General features: G+C 38.7%; 1 protein-coding gene across 3 annotated transcripts in view; it reads right to left on the bottom strand.

Moving 5' to 3' along the window:
- Positions 1–16,024, bottom strand: part of JAK2 (Janus kinase 2) — a 99,319-nt gene that overhangs the window by 4,323 nt on the left and 78,972 nt on the right. For all 3 annotated transcript variants that reach the window (XM_088130394.1, XM_007431977.4, XM_088130395.1), the window contains 10 exons: positions 12,630–12,757; positions 11,246–11,384; positions 10,389–10,540; positions 9,076–9,226; positions 8,774–8,910; positions 8,037–8,226; positions 5,819–5,943; positions 3,244–3,416; positions 2,954–3,071; positions 1,326–1,439 (listed from right to left, as the gene is read on the bottom strand). In XM_088130394.1, coding sequence (XP_087986520.1) covers positions 1,326–1,439; positions 2,954–3,071; positions 3,244–3,416; positions 5,819–5,943; positions 8,037–8,226; positions 8,774–8,910; positions 9,076–9,226; positions 10,389–10,540; positions 11,246–11,384; positions 12,630–12,757 — 1,427 coding nt within the window. The remainder of the gene's footprint in view (positions 1–1,325; positions 1,440–2,953; positions 3,072–3,243; positions 3,417–5,818; positions 5,944–8,036; positions 8,227–8,773; positions 8,911–9,075; positions 9,227–10,388; positions 10,541–11,245; positions 11,385–12,629; positions 12,758–16,024) is intronic.

The following is a 16,024-nucleotide window of genomic DNA, read 5'->3' as shown; positions in this document are numbered from 1 at the left end:
AAACTTAGCAAATAGTTGTAAATTGTACTATGGGAAAACCAGAAATCAATTACTTTCCCCAACTCCTATGTCTTCTTCTCTATCTTACATATTAAGTTTTCTCTATTGCCAATGAGGCCCATGCTGGAAATCATAATTCTAGACTACTGAGAAAAAAAAATTCTCATTCCATTCAGCCATGAGGTTGTATCTAATTTAATATCTCTTATCAAGTAAATTTGGGGAAGTTCTGTTATACACTTAAGATCATTCCCTATTTTCAAAAGGGACTTCTATATCCTCTTTTGATAATACTTTTATGACATTTTACATTGGGGAGTGAAAATAATCTTAATGTCAAATACAGAAAACATGTTATTTGACTGCTTTGCTATATGATACAGTCTGAATGTAAGGAATCATTTGTGACCATAATAAATATCAGGTGGTAGTAGATTTTAAACAAAGTATGGAAGGACCTCTAACTGCCAGGAAGTTTTTTTAGACTGAAAACAACATGGATTCTAGATGAGATTATTGATAGTGAAATTATTATATTTCTAGGCTGCTGCTTTATTTTTAATCAAAACTGCTAATTAGAAATTAAACTATTTTTGATTTTGTAACAAATCTATTGAGAGGTAGAAACCGATCACAAAACTACAGGTAGTCCTTGCTTACCAGCCACTCATTCAGTGGCCATTTGAAGTTACAATGGCACTGAACGAGGGGGACTTATGACTGGTCCTTGAAATTGCAGCCATCACAGTGTCCCCATGGCCAAGTGACCATGATTCTGGTGCTTGGTAACTGGCTTGCAATTATGATCGTTGCAGCGTCCCGCAGTCACATGATCACCATTTGTGACCTTCCCACAAGCAAAGTCAATGGGGAAGCTGACATGAGGTCACAAGTTGCTCCTGCCACTTTTTTTTCCTGTGGAGACACTGGGCGGCAACGGGACCTTGTACTCCATAGCGCCCACCCGTGGCACTCGCCCGCTGGCCTGGGACACAGTTTCAGTGGCATAAGCAAGGGCTTCTGGATTCCCATTGTTGTTGTGGTCACATGAGGTCCTCATTTAATGACCCGTGCAGTCCTAGCTTAACAATCGCAATGGAGACTGCTTGGATTGCTGTTGCTAAGCAATGTGGTCGTGTGACATTGCGCTTTACAACTGCATTGCTTAATGATGGAAATTCCAGTCCCAGTTGCCATTGTAACCTGAGGACTACCTGTACTCCTATGACAAGTAAATACAAGCAATCTTTCTCTGATGAAACCTTCTCTGCTAACTACAGAAACGAATCAGGCATACTCATTACATATAAATTACAACCCAATACCTCATCAGGGCATCCATCAGGTCTTGGCAGCCTTCCATTATTCTTCAAAAGCTCTATCAAATGGAATACAATCATCTGGTTTTGCTTATCATTTCCAATCATGCGCATGAACTCCTAAAATAAAAATCTGAAGCTGAATTGTTGTAAGAATAATGATAATGTTCTAGGATTATTTATTATTTATCTTTTATTTATTAAATTTGGGTATCAAGGCAGGTAATAAATACAGATTAAGTAATAATAATCTTAGGGACAGTACACACCTTTACTTAAAATCCAGGTAGTTTCATCCATATAAATATAATATAGTCAATAGCTTGCTCCCTAGTCAGGTAAGAAATGACAAGTGCAGCATTTTGAAATGTGCTAAAAAAAATGGACCAGGCATTGTTACAGCAAGGAAATCACATGTCACCTATAACTGGATTCCATCAACAGTCTGGGTGCAGAAATGTGTATCAGCAGAAGTTTCTAAACATCTTCCAAAGGTGTTAGGAGTATAATTAAGATACAACTCAAGCTTGTGTCATAACGGTCTGATCTGACATCTCTAGCACTAAGAGCAGTTGGCATACTAGCTTTAGCTCTGCAAACCCTGCTTACCACTTGCCAAATTATGGCTGAATTCGAGAATACATTGAAATGTAAACCTGAGCCTTCAAAGCAAGTGCAACTCCAACAAATGTATGATAAACCTTTGTTCTCTGATCTGTTTCATCTGGTTTAATATTTAGTTTATTTCACTGTGTTCACTGATATCAGCTAATGGTTTCAAACTTGAACTGTTTCCTTAAGTTAGAAGGAAGGAAAATGGAGTTGGATGACATCAAGATACTAACAGCAATGAATCCTGAAATTTTGAACAGCTTTTCATAGCAACTGCATGAATAGGAGACAAGTTCAAAACCAAAAGGATCCTATAGATGAATGGCATGGCATCTAATGGGAATCTCCCCACAGTGCCAATCTCCTACAAGAGAGTCCAAAGCCATTTTAAAACCATAACAATAATCTTATGCACTGTCCATAAAATCACTGTTTTTCAAGACCCATCTTACTTAGCCAGGCAGTGGTGAAACAAGACTATTCCATTATCTTTGCTGAAAGAGTAGCACTGATCTCAATTGCTTCTAGCAGCAGCCAGTGCGTCTGATAAAAAGAGTAGGGCCATTCCATTGATTACGCTGAGAAATCAACTCTATTTGGTTCTTCCTCTCTTTGAAAATTTTCCATTAAATCTGGTAATTTTAAACACTTTGTACTTTTAAATGTTTGTGTTTCACATTGCTTGCTTTCCTTTTCTCCCATATTTCCTCCCTCCCCCCCCCTGCATTTCTCTTTTGAACGCAGGCAAAAGCACATTTCAGGCAAGCTGTTCTGGAAATCTTTTCAGCTGAAGAACTGGAAAAAAGTGCTTCAAACAAATAAATAGTACTTTTGCATTAGGTGTTTCAAACATGATCCTTCAATGAGTCCCCTGTAATACTATATTTGATTCAAGCTCCTTTTGGAGGTGTGGCAGAAACATGTAAGAAAATAGAGCATGCTGCCAAGAAACTAACCCAGTAAGTCAAGAAGCACTATACTTCCACATATAAAAATGATGTAGGCACACACACATTGCTTACCGCTGGAGGGCTTTTATTCTTGTCTATATAAGTGAAGAGTTCATACAAAACCACACCAAAGCTCCACATGTCTGAGGCCACAGAAAACTTGTTGTCTGTCAATGATTCCAGAGCATACCTACAGGATAAAATGAGAGGACTCAAAAGCCTGCAAATGCAAATATTACTTTGTTCACAACCAGGTTTAGCAACCTTTTCGTTGAGCAATTAATTATGGTTAAAAGCCAGAATTCTTATGAAATTGTCTATTGCATTCTTCTAGTTTAGAATCAATCAGCAGTCAAACATACCAAAATATAGGACTCTCTCCTGGTTCCTTTACTTTGTAATATTCTTTATCCTGTGGCAAAACTTTTGTCAAGCCAAAGTCTCCAATTTTAACTCTGTTTTCATTCTCCACCAAGATATTTCGTGTTGCCAGATCTCTATGTACATATCTTTTTGAACCCAGATACTCCATGCCCTATGTATAAACGAAATGATGAAATCAAAATTAGTTGGTTTAATAAGTACCAAAGATTAGTGGAATGCATTTTGAGTCATGTTGCTAATTTCTGAATATTGGACACTTTTTGCAGTAACATCCCATTAAGCTGATCAAGAATAAGGTATTGTAAGTTATCAAAAACAATTTTGCAATGTCAGGAGAAAAAAAAAAGAATTTTACAACAGGATGTTGAACAGCAAGGTTCCTGAAGTTGGTTATATCTTACCATTTTCTGTTAATTACCACTAGATGTCATATTTGTCTTTCTTGTCAAGTGATGGGCCAGAATGATGAAATTATGCATTTTTCAGCTCTTAGCCTTGTTTCATCATGCACTGACAATGTATATACACTACAATTGACATTTACTATTCTTTGACACTCTGTGGTAGAATGAGGCTTAGGGAATCTCTGACCCAAGTTTTTCTTTCTTTTTTTCTTAGTTTGTATAATTCTGTTTTTAGCTAACTAGGAAATTAATATCAAATATTGGGATTTATAATTTACATGCTTCAGATAAAAGCAGAATTATTGCTGTTCCTGGATATCTTTCAGTGAAAACCCATCAAAATAAGATTTTGGATGCTGTACGTGACTGTGACTGCAACATTGCTAAAATTAAATGAGTATGGACCTCTTTGGCCCCTGAAACAAGTGACTTATAAAACAGTAGGTTACAAATAAAAGCATAGTTTATAGTGTTAATGTACCAGAGCTTTCAAGTAGCTCCAAATGTAAACTCAATTACTGGTGTTATAATTAAGGGAACATCATTGTATCAACTGACAAGTGGAGAACTGTGCTTATGTGTAATGTAAACATTATTACAGAAGAGGAAGGATGAAAATTTTTTGCTGTTTCATCTCCTCTTTCCTCAAACTTCCCTCCGCAGTGGGTTTATCTGCAAGCTGTATGGTATGTTGCCAGGGAATAGTTGGGACTGCCTGCTCTTAGCACTAACTGATACCAGTCCCAGCAAGCATCTAGTAGCATCTTGCTACTAGTATCACTTTTGCTGTCACTATGCAAGAGAACCCTCCTCACTTTCCAAAATTCAAGCAGCCCATTTGCTGACTGAAAAGAAAGATTTTGGAAATTGACAGGTGGTGGCGGCGGTGGCAGCAGGACATGCATCTAATCCTTTTCTCTGCTTCCTGCCCTTCTATAGTTAACAGGGGAGTTAGGAAACATGGTCAGCTAAATTTCCGCTAAATTTCCAGTCAGAATGAGACTACTAATTTCAGAAGGAGATATAAGTTATTTATTGTGTAAATTAAAAATGAATGAATCATTTCATCATGGAAAAGATACTGTGCAAATTTAAAAAAAAGGAAAGGAAATTTGGATTCCAGCCAACAGGTAGGACCCTACATGCTCATCTATGCACACGCGTACACGTACACACACACCGGCAGAATAAAATAATAGCAAGGACACAAAGTGCAGCTCAGATCATTCATAATGTAAGTTAACAAAAGAACAAATTGTACTGAGCTACATGTTGCCCTAAATGATTCATTTCTTCTAAGTCACCAATGCTCAGTCTAGGATGGGAGTGGTTGGTCTTTATCTGGCAGAAGGCAGCAGAGAGAGATTCTCTTCTCCCATGATGGAAGATGAAGAACCAAGGCAAAATGGCCTTGGCCCTCCCCCTTTAAAACCTCACTGGAGAGACAGCCATAAACTGCCCAGCTTCTGATTGGAAGCTTCGAGTCTAGTTTCCCATATACTGGTCCCTGACCCATGTCAAAATTGGAAGATTTAATTCTGACTAATTTGTTTGTATTTGGATATATGAGAACTTCCTCCCCTTTTACTACAATTATGAACACCTCCCCTGGCATTTTAGTAATTTACACAAGAAAGCTCAGCAGTTAGAGATCTTACAGCTCTTCATGAAATGAAAGATGTATTAAAAAACTACTTCAGGAAAGAATGGAATAAGAAGTATCACTATCAAGGGCAGAAGAAATCAGCTGACACACAGCAGAATCTCACTCTACACCTACAGACAGATTGCAAACAGTTTTCACTGTTATTACTTATAGAACATAACCTCTATTCCCTGGCAGCTACAGAAATGTCTTCCCTCCACCCTCAGCAGCCAGATGAATAGAAAACTAGTGCATTAGACTGCTTTTCACTATTAGAAACTAGCATGTGTGAAGAGACTTCAAGATGTAAAAAAAATAAAAATAAAATAAGCAAGCGAGGAGTCAAGATTGTGTTATGAGAAACAGGGAATGGATGTATTCTATGTCAGTGACAGGGAAAAAAAAACAATTCCCTACAAGAATATTTAATGTAGAGTTTGTGGAAAACAAGAATGTAATTCTCAGTTTATTCCCATAGCAGGTTCAGTAGGATTAATTAATTACCTTGCATATCTGAGAAGCATATTGTAGGAGTTTCTTATGATCCAGCCTGTCCTTGTGTTTCTGAAGATAATCCCGTAAACTTCCATAGGGTAAATATTCCATTATCAACTTCAAATTTCTCCGCCCTTTCCAAACAAACATAAATATTTAGAACTAAAGTGATTTCTCCATATATAATATTGAAATTCTACACAAGGCTAATCCTGTCATGATTATGGCCAGCAAACAAGTTTCTAAAAAAGAAGGGAAGCATCACAATAATTTTCTCTCTTTAGATAAAGGCATGTTCTAATCCAGAAACATCATTAAATGGTAGATGATCCTTAATATACATTAAAGCTTCAGAACATTGCAGTTAAAGCTGTAACTCCATACAAGTACTCCATGCCAACAAAACAGAAAACAGCAATTAGTTGATCAAAAGCTCAATAACTAAAGACATTATATCATCAGTATGCTGATGATACCCAATTACATCTTTCAACCCTGGGCCAGTCAAGGGAGGCTGTTGAGATTCGGTCCCAGTGCCTGGAGGATGTTCGGGTTTGGATGGATAAGAACCATCTCTGACTCAATGCCACCAAGACCAAGTGGCTGTGGCGTTTGGGTCACCCAAATCTGGGGATATTCTATATTCGACCTTGGATGGAGTTGCACTTCCCCATTCAAGAGTGGTGTGTAATCTGGGGGTCCTTCTGGACTCAGAGCTCTGGCTTGATGAGCAGGTGACAGCTGTGGCCAGGAAGGCCTTTACACAGCTTCATCTGCTGTGCCAGTTGTGTCCTTTCCTTGATCAGACAGTCACTCACACCCTGGTCACTTCACAGCTTGACTATTGCAGTGTGTGCTACATGAGACTGCCCTTGAAGACCACCCAGAAGCTTCCCAGAATACAGCAGCGTGGGCAGTGATGGACATGCCTCAGTATGCCCATTTAATACCTCTGCTTCATGACCTGCACGGTTGCCAGTTTGATTCCAGATGTGATTCAAGGTGCTGGTTGTTACCTATAAAACCCTACATGGCACAGGGCCTGGTTTCCTGAGGGAGCACCTGTCTCCTATAGTATTTGCCCAGCTGATTCAATCTGGCAGGGTTGACGCACTTGGGTTCCTTCCATTAAGCAGTGTCATTTATTGGGACCCTGGAAGTGCACCTTCCCTGTAGCAGTGCCTGCCCTCTAGAATGAGGTTTCCCCCCCAAGCTTCTGGTGTTTCAAAGGGCTCTGAAGCGAGGGTGAGTGAAGCCCCTTTAGATTCTTTTTTCCATTCCAGTCCACTTTCTATCATCTTGCTATCTTTTATTTCTTATTTCTGTTTCTGATTGTATCTTCTTAAAAAAATATTTTTACTTGTGAGCTGCCCAGTCATTGGGAGTTGGGTGAGACACAAACTTATAAACAAACAAACAAACAAACAGCATATAACTTTCTATCCTGCACTGACAGCAGGGCAGAAATATGAGAAAACAGAAGCAACAACTTCTGCTATTTCCTGGCCAATGAACAAGAACAAGATCTTAATCTGAACATCAGACATGCCCTCAATGAAAGGGTCTGAAATGAAATCAAACCTTTCTCAGCCAATTAATATGGAGAAACATGCAGCACCCACGTATTGTTGAAATATAACTGATAGTTCAACAATAGAGCCCCAAACAGCCTGGCTAACATGAGGAATAGTGTTCACCGGTAACATTTGGATGGCCCCCAGCTCGCCACCTTGATACAAAGCGAACACAGTAGTTTCTGTGACTATTAAATAGTTTCGTGATTAAGATAAAAAAGAGAGGCCAGGATTATCTTGTTTGGTTTTGAAATACAATCACTTTGCTTCTAGCATCAATTAGCAGCTTTAAAAGTAAAGCAAAACAAGTTTTTGGCTTGACAATGAAGTTTTTCCTCATTTATATATGTTTTTCCAAGCATATATAAATATGCGCAAGAGCTAAGAGATAATCTTCAGAAGTTATGAAGAAATAATTTTGCAATGATTTAATCAGCTAATCATAGTCTTTTTCATGTGTCAATTTAAAAAAAGTAAAAACAAATAAGCTTCTCAAATGTTGTGTGCAGTAGAAGCTAAGCAGAAATGTTAAGACAAAAACAAAGAAAATGGCAGTTCGCAAAAATGCTTCAGTATGTTAACACCAAATATTATAACAAGTCACCAACTTATTTAAGTAGGTAATGAACAATGAGATTAAATGTGCAGGGTACCAGCACTATAGCACACTCCTTTGTACTTGACAATGTTATCATGTTGCAGAGATTTGAGAATTTCAATTTCTCTTTCAAAATCTCGCAGGTATTCTTCTGTGCTGTGCTGCAGCTTCTTCACAGCCACCACCTCCCCTGTATTGTCCTGCAGTGGATCATATCGACACATTTCCACACTACCAAAATTACCCTGCAAAACACAGAAACAGAAAAAGGGAGGAAAAAGACAGAAAAGCATGTTCTTTCAGCATCAGTGCAAGACTGGGACTGATATATGATATGATATGGTAGTCTAGCACTGTGCAATATTCCAGCCATTAATGGGACCTACTAGTGACTCAGGGAATATCCTGGTTCTGGTCTCAGGCAGGTATGATATACTATTGCAGAAGAATAGACTGCACAAGAGAACATCAGGGAGTAAGCAACAATGCTAAAGTAAAAATACAAATAGCCCATCCAGTTTGCATTAATTCACAGTATATTCAAATAAAAGAAAACCAAATTATACAGAGACAGGAAAAGAATAGGTTATGGCCAAAATAAATGCACTCCCACATACCCTAGGGAGTGGCATACAAATCCATTCATTACAAATTATGTTGAATCAGTATAATTCATTGAAAATTATGAATTATACTGATTTATGCACATCTATCATGATCTTCCAATTTATATAGTATATAATTCTGAAAAAAAATGGCATATCCCTTGTAATAAGAATCCAAGCTTCTTACCTTGCCAAGTTGCTGCAAGAATTTGAGGTGTCTCTCTTCAAAGTAGGTTGGATCCCGTCCTTCAAAAGCTTCAGAAAATCCAAGAGCACCAATTCTCATATTTGGCAACATATCGTTTTCTGTTAATAATTCATAATCTTGAAAAAGAAAAAGTTTTAAGTAGGTAATACAGGTTTTACATATATTACCTTATTATAACACAACAAACACATATCTAAAGTCGGTATTACTATATCCATGTTCCAGAGGGAGGTTGAAACCCCAAGAAAATCCAAGAGAACTATTTTCCCCATTTTACCTACCTGGAGTAAATAAACTGTTAAGATCACGTATAACTGCTCTGAAAGAGGGCCTGAAATCTGGTTCATATTCCATACAGTTGTTTATCAGATTTGCCAGTTCTGTCCAATTGGGAGCAGGAAGCTGATGCCTATCTTCATAAAATTGTAGCTTCTAAACATTGAGACATTATAAGGATTATTAATATAATTTTAGACTAATTTTAAGATGCTTTCTATAGCAAGAGAGACAATTGGCCATGTTTCTTAGCATGTAACAAGTATAACACAAAATCTGTGTCCTGGCTCTTACACTCACAACTCAATTTAAAAGGAAGTTGGATTTTTTTGCTAATTTCATACCATTTATGTCTACTTAAATTTCCTTCAACAAGACTGTGAAACAAAAATATTTACTCCCAGTGTACCTATTTCTTGCCAATCAGTAAGCATAGTTTGTTGCTCAAATTATACATTTTCCTCCAATTCCTCTTTCTCAAAAAGCCAATCATTTCAAATTCTCTTCTATTGGTATCATTTCAAATAAATAAATAAAGACTCACCAAATCTGCATAATGGTTGAGTCATCATAAATTAACCAATTAAAAGATGCCTCATGGAGCATTTACTAGCAGAGTCAAGGTGTTTTCCCTGAACCAGTGACATCATAAATTAAACTGCTTAAGGCAAGATCTAGGAGTACCCCATTTTCTTGTCTTGAACAGAAAATCACTTTTAAAACTATTTAATAAGTCACACTGAATTTTCTTAATAAGATTTTTTTTAACCTTAAGCAATATCAAAAAGCTAAGACAAGTTCAATTTAATTAGTACTTGAATGGAGGACTACCAGGAAACCCAAGGACTGAAGGCTGGACTGAAATTTAAGAAAAGTCCAGGTGGAAGGCAAACCACTTCCATATTGTTACTAAAAAAACAATAAAGGCACAAAGAACAGAGTTTGACCCAAAGAGGCTTACTTAAAACAAGCACAGTATCCTCAATACCTCTCCTACTTAATGCAATCCAACCTCACCCTATGAAATGGGGATGCCTTTCCAAGATCAACAGAATAAAGTGACAAAGAGGAAACCTGTGGGAATCAGCCTTTTCAGCAAAACGCTAAGAGGGTATGGGTTATGTCTGATGATAGACCAGGCAGTCAGGGAAATCATACCTCCCAGTACGCCAAGAACTGTTTTCTAGCCATTAATGTAGGACAGAGTCCCAGGAAGAAACTACACTCCAATGTTAGAGCATTTAAAACTGGTGTGCATTAGCATCTAGCAAGTTTCATTACAGAGCAACAGAAATGCTCAACTTGACATGGCCCTTACCCTTTGAGAATCCAGTGCACTGAGAGGTTTGTCTCCCCCACTGCAGATTTCCCACAGGGTTGTTCCAAAACTCCACTTGTCTGCTGCCAGACTCAACTGCTTGGGATTTTCAATGCATTCTGGGGGAACCCATGGAATCCTCTCAAGAAGAACTAGACAATGGAAAAAGAGAGTGAACTTTTATTAGGAATGAATTATAAAATTTTAGACTAAAGATTCCTGGAATATTATAATTGGTTTCCAATTTTATAAGCTCTTGAAGGGAAATTAATAAAAAAAACAAAGCAAAATAAAGATCAGTTTAGTACATAATTGACTGTTAAGAAGGCAAATACCTTTAGTTAAGAATAACATGGTTGCAGTATATATATTAAGTTTATGCACTGATTTCTTTGCTATAAAATATACTTGCCTGTGTATATTAGACATTACTAGTTAGAAAGCAAGAGTAGCTGTGTAACAGATTCAGTGATGGACTTGTACCAAGAGATTTTGAGCATTTTGAACCCTGCAGAAAGTAACTGCTACATACTACAAATAAATTCTTTCGGCTTACTTTCTATGATATTTTTATACTTGTTTCAACGTCATATTGCAATATGCAATATCCTTTCATAAGAAAGACATATTTACAAACACATGAATATGCAATTTTAGACAGCATATGTTAGCAGTATGTTAACAAAAATATGCCCCACCATTGTGGAAGGTTCATCACTCCTGGGGAAAAAAAAAGAAAAAAGTAAAACAGGAACTCCCTGGAATAAAATAATCAGTGAAATTAGAGAAAGAAAGCCACCCACTGACATTTTCAAGGCAGCACATAATGTGCTCAAATAGAGGAGTCAGAGACTTACTGTCTTTCGGCAAAACTGTAATGCTGATACCAGGATCGCTAAGTTTGATAAAAGGAAGGTTCCCAGACTTCCTATCTTCCTCTCTGATAAGCAAGATATTTTTTGCACACACATTCCCATGTACAAGGTTTTTATCCTCCTGAAAAAGATAAACGTCAAGATTTAATTATTATACTAAATATAATCTAATGGCCTACATTTAATTAATTTCTCAAGCTGACTTTGTGTACTTCAAAATACTATGAAATAATTTTAAAGTATGAAGCATGAAGAGGTAAAATCAATTTGTTCCCTATGAAACTGCTGGGGCCAGAAAGGCATTTTACCTATCCCTCAAAATGGCCTTTGGCAAAAACCAAAAAGCAACAAAAACAATAATATTGTGTACAGTCTTTCTCTAATTCTGAGATATGCCACTGTTTTAGGCTTGCTGGTCACATATGGTATTAGGCAGTACTTAGGATCTTGAGGTAGCTGGGATTAAAAGGGAGGGAAAGTTAAAACATTTTCTACCATCTTAGATTGATCTATTCTCTTTTGATATATTAATGTCCCAGCAGTTGCAAAGTTCCTATTTTCAAAGGCCCAGTTAGTGCAGGACTGAGAACGTCGAGCACTCTGGATTCAATCCAGAGAGTGCTTTCTGGCCACTAGGTCTATAGGAACACAATGATTTCAGGACAGCCTTTCTCCAATGATTATCATACCAGTACAAAAGCCAGAGAATAAGACACACTATAAGTGGTTCCTGAACCTGGTCAAAATGGCAACTGCATCATCTCATTTAGGAGAGAGCAGGGGCATCCATGGAAGGTAGCTACGAGACAAATGGTTGCCCCCTCCTATGTTGCACAGCCTGATTAGTATAGACAGCATCTAAAAGAGTTGTGATTTACTTTCAAATCTCAGTTGACACATTCCTTGCTATAGACTGCAAGAAAGATTTCAATTCAAGCTTTCAATGGTACACTTATGCAGTGCACTGACGTGAGAATACTTCACCTGAACATAGTGGAAACAGTCTAGTGAAGTATAAAATTCAGAGAAGGGGGGACAGAAAACTTGAACCTAAAGGTCATAACTTGGTAAAGTTGGCTCAATGTACAATTTGCCCTAAAAACAAAATAATGCATGGCTTCCAAAAGAGGAATTATAGGCCTGCATTACTCCAATTTTTTTATCCTAGAAAAAGCAGTTTCCTGCATTTGTTTAACAGTAACATCCAAATTATGAAAAAAAAATACATGCTCAGATTCTAAATAAGGAAATAATATTATAACAATAAGAAATTTATGAAAATGGATTATTATAACCTAATGACTTAAGTAACCTGAATAAACCTAAAGAATTTTTACCAATACCAATTAAAAAAAAAAAAACTTACCAGAAAATGCATAGCCATTGCTAGTTGTTTTGCAACTTCTAATTTCCATAAGATATTTATAGAAGTTTTATTTTTCTTCAAGTAAGTATCCAATGATCCAAATTTTACATATTCTTGGACCAGAATATCTGATAAAAAATATATAATAATTTATAACACAGTGGAATTCAAACAGTATCTTTTAAATACCACACTGATTAATCTTCTTATGTAGTCCAGTATGCATTGTAAATTACTTAACTGAATCTCTTACTCCTTAGGATAATTAATGCTTAATAGTTCTTGGAAATGCAACAGATTTTAAAACTGCCTTCATATTTTTCCATAAAATGCTAAGATTTGGAACACAACTTATTCTAGGTAGCCAGACAAACTACTACACCCTGGAACATTATCAAATTCAAATTACTTAATACGAATTTATATGGAATGCTTAAAAGATAAAGTGTGGTTAAGGTGTTAGACTGGAAGACCCAAGTTTAAGTCCACCCACAGCCATGGAAGCTTGCTGGGTGGCTTGGACTAATCTCTCTCTTAGCCCAAGAGTTGTGGTTGTGGAGAAAAACTGGAGAGGGAGTACAATGCCTTGAGTCCTGGAGGAAAGAGAATGTAAATCTACCAAACAAATAATATTTCATTAATTTCTCAGACTGTGTCTTGTCTCTGAAAAGTTGGGGACAGTATTAACAACAACAGAAGCTGATGTCAAATGTGTCCGAGATTAAATTCAGGCAAGCACAAATTATTTTTTCCTACAGTTTAAGATGATTATCAAATCTTTTCTAGTACTTTGACAACTGCATTACAGCAAAATTACCTCATCCTTATCTATTTGCTACACACTACTTCTAACTGGAAGATGTGAATTTCCTTTTGCTGACTCACAGAGCTAAGTAGAAAGTTTTTCTCATGATACTAAGTACAAAGAGGCAGGTGCAAAAAGCATTTGAGCAAGCATTCTAGATAAGCAAAGGTGAATTATTTATTCATTTAAACAAATTTATACGGCCGCCCAACTCACACATGGTGACTCTGGGGAGCTTACAGGATTAAAATCTACAACACAAAAAGCCCATCAACCCCCACCCCACCCCTGAGGCGGCTACAAACACTATCAAATCGACTACTTGATTGGCTCTGTATCAACCCAGGTCCCCAGGCCTGCTGGCAAAACCACATCTTCAGGGCCTTCTGGAAACATCAAGGTGGTAGACAGTCTTATCTCTGGGGGAATATTCCATAGGAAGGGAGCCACCACAGAGAAGGCCCTTTTTTGTGGTCCCATTAGATGTACTTCCCTCACAGATGGGACCTACAACATACCCTGCTTCCTCGTTCTGGTGGGCCAAGTGGATGTAAGTGGGGAAAGGTGGTCCTTCAAATAACCAGGCCCCAAGGAATGTAGGGCTTTAAAGGTGATAACCAGCACCTTGAATTGGACCCGGAAGCAAATCAGCAACCAATGAAGCTCCTGCAAAAGAGGTGACACATGCGCAAATCTAGACTTGCACAAAACTATGCAGGCTGCTGCATTTTGAACCAACTGAAGCTTCTGGATACTTTTCAAGGGCAGCCCCATGTAAAGCACGTCACAATAGTCCAAACAGGAGATGACTAGAGCATGAGTGACTGTGAGAAGGGCACAATGGTCCAGGAATGGGTGCAAATGGTGCACAATTCGCAGTTGTGCAAAGGCCCTCCTAGCCATGACTGCCACCTGCTCCTTGAGCAGGAGTTGCGAGTCCAGGAGAGCCCCCAGATTATGCACTGGGTCCATCTGGAGCAGTGCAAGCCCATCCATGACCAAAGATGGTAATTCTCCAAGAACCAAGGAGCCCCGCACCCAAAGTTCAGTTTCAGCTGTTGCTCCCCATCCAGACCTCAACAGCTTCCAGGCACCGAGAAAGGGCAGTCATGGCATCGCTTACCTCACCATGGGCAGAGATGTACAACTGGGTATCATCGGCATACTGATGATATCTCACCCCATGGTGACAGATGATCTCACCCAGTGGCTTCATGAAGATGTTAAACAGGAGCGGAGAAAGCACTGACCCTTGCAGAACCCCACAAAGCAGGGACTGCAGGTTGGATATCTCGCTCCCAATCAACAACTGAAAACGGCCTTGGAGGAAGGAAGTAAACCAGGACAATACAATGCCCCCCACTCCCAACCCTTGCAGCCATTCCAGAAGGATACCATGGTTGATGGTATCGAAGGCCATGGAGAGGTCAAGTAGAGCAAGGATGGACGCACTACCCTCATCCTGCTCCTGCCAGAGATTTTTCTTTTAGATTTTTTAAATTCCACGTTTTTTAAATAAATAACTCAAGGCGGTGAACATACCCACATTCCCCACAATAAAAACCCTGTGAGGTGAGTTGGGCTGAGTGTGTGTGACTGGCCCAAAGTCACCCAGTTGGCTTTCATGTCTAAGGCGGGACTAGAACTCACAGTCTCCTGGTTTCTAGCCTGGTGCCTTAACCACTAAACCAAACTGATCATCAAAAAGCATGACCAATGCTGTTTCCATCCCATATCCATGCCTGAATCCCAACTGAAAGAAGTCCAGATAATCATTTCATCCAGGATCCTCTGGAGCTGCAGCATGACCACCTTCTCAACAACCTTCTGCAAAAAGGGAAGGTTGGAGACAGGGAGAAAATTGTCCACCAGGGTGGGATCTGGCGATGGCTTCTTAAGAAAGGAACAAACCACAGCGTCCTTAAAGGGCTGGGGCACCACCCCCTCATCCAAAGATGCACTGACCATCAGCAGTACCCACCCGTGCATCACCTCCCTTTTACCAGCCAGGCGGGACAGGGATCTAAAACACAAGCTCATATTCCCCAGATCCTGTTCATTTCCTCAGGAACAACAGGGTCAAATCATTCCCAGGTAACTGGGCAAGAACCTACCCCTGGCATCTCCACTGGACAAATATCCATACTGACCTCCAACAGGAATCCGAGTGATTATCTGCCAGAAAATCAGCAAATTCCTCAGCATGCCCCTGCAGGTAAACCTCTGAGTCCTCCTTACTCAGAAGGAACCAGGTCACCTTAAAGAGGGCTGTCAGGTGATTTTCTGCAGATGCAATTAGTGCGGAGAAGTATTTTTGCTTTGCTGCACAAATTGCCACAAGGTAGAGTTTAATAGCAGCTCTTATCATGTTTGATTGAGTTTGTCCTTCGTCTTCCGCCAGTGACACTCTAGATGTCTCTTGATCCGTTTCATCCCTCTCAGTTCCTCCCTATACCATGAGCCATGGTGAGGTCCACGGGTCAGGAGAGGTCGCTTGGGCATATTATGATTTGGCATATAACTTCAGACCAATTTAGCCACATGCTTCTACTTGCTTATGACAGCTTGAAATGATAATAGATAACTTGAA

Source organism: Python bivittatus, unplaced genomic scaffold, assembly GCF_059951505.1.
Source record: "Python bivittatus isolate LINGU-HERP-01145 unplaced genomic scaffold, Pbiv_v1 ctg000850_np1212, whole genome shotgun sequence".
Taxonomy (NCBI): Eukaryota; Metazoa; Chordata; class Lepidosauria; order Squamata; family Pythonidae; genus Python; species Python bivittatus.
This window is presented reverse-complemented; position numbering and strand designations above follow the sequence as displayed.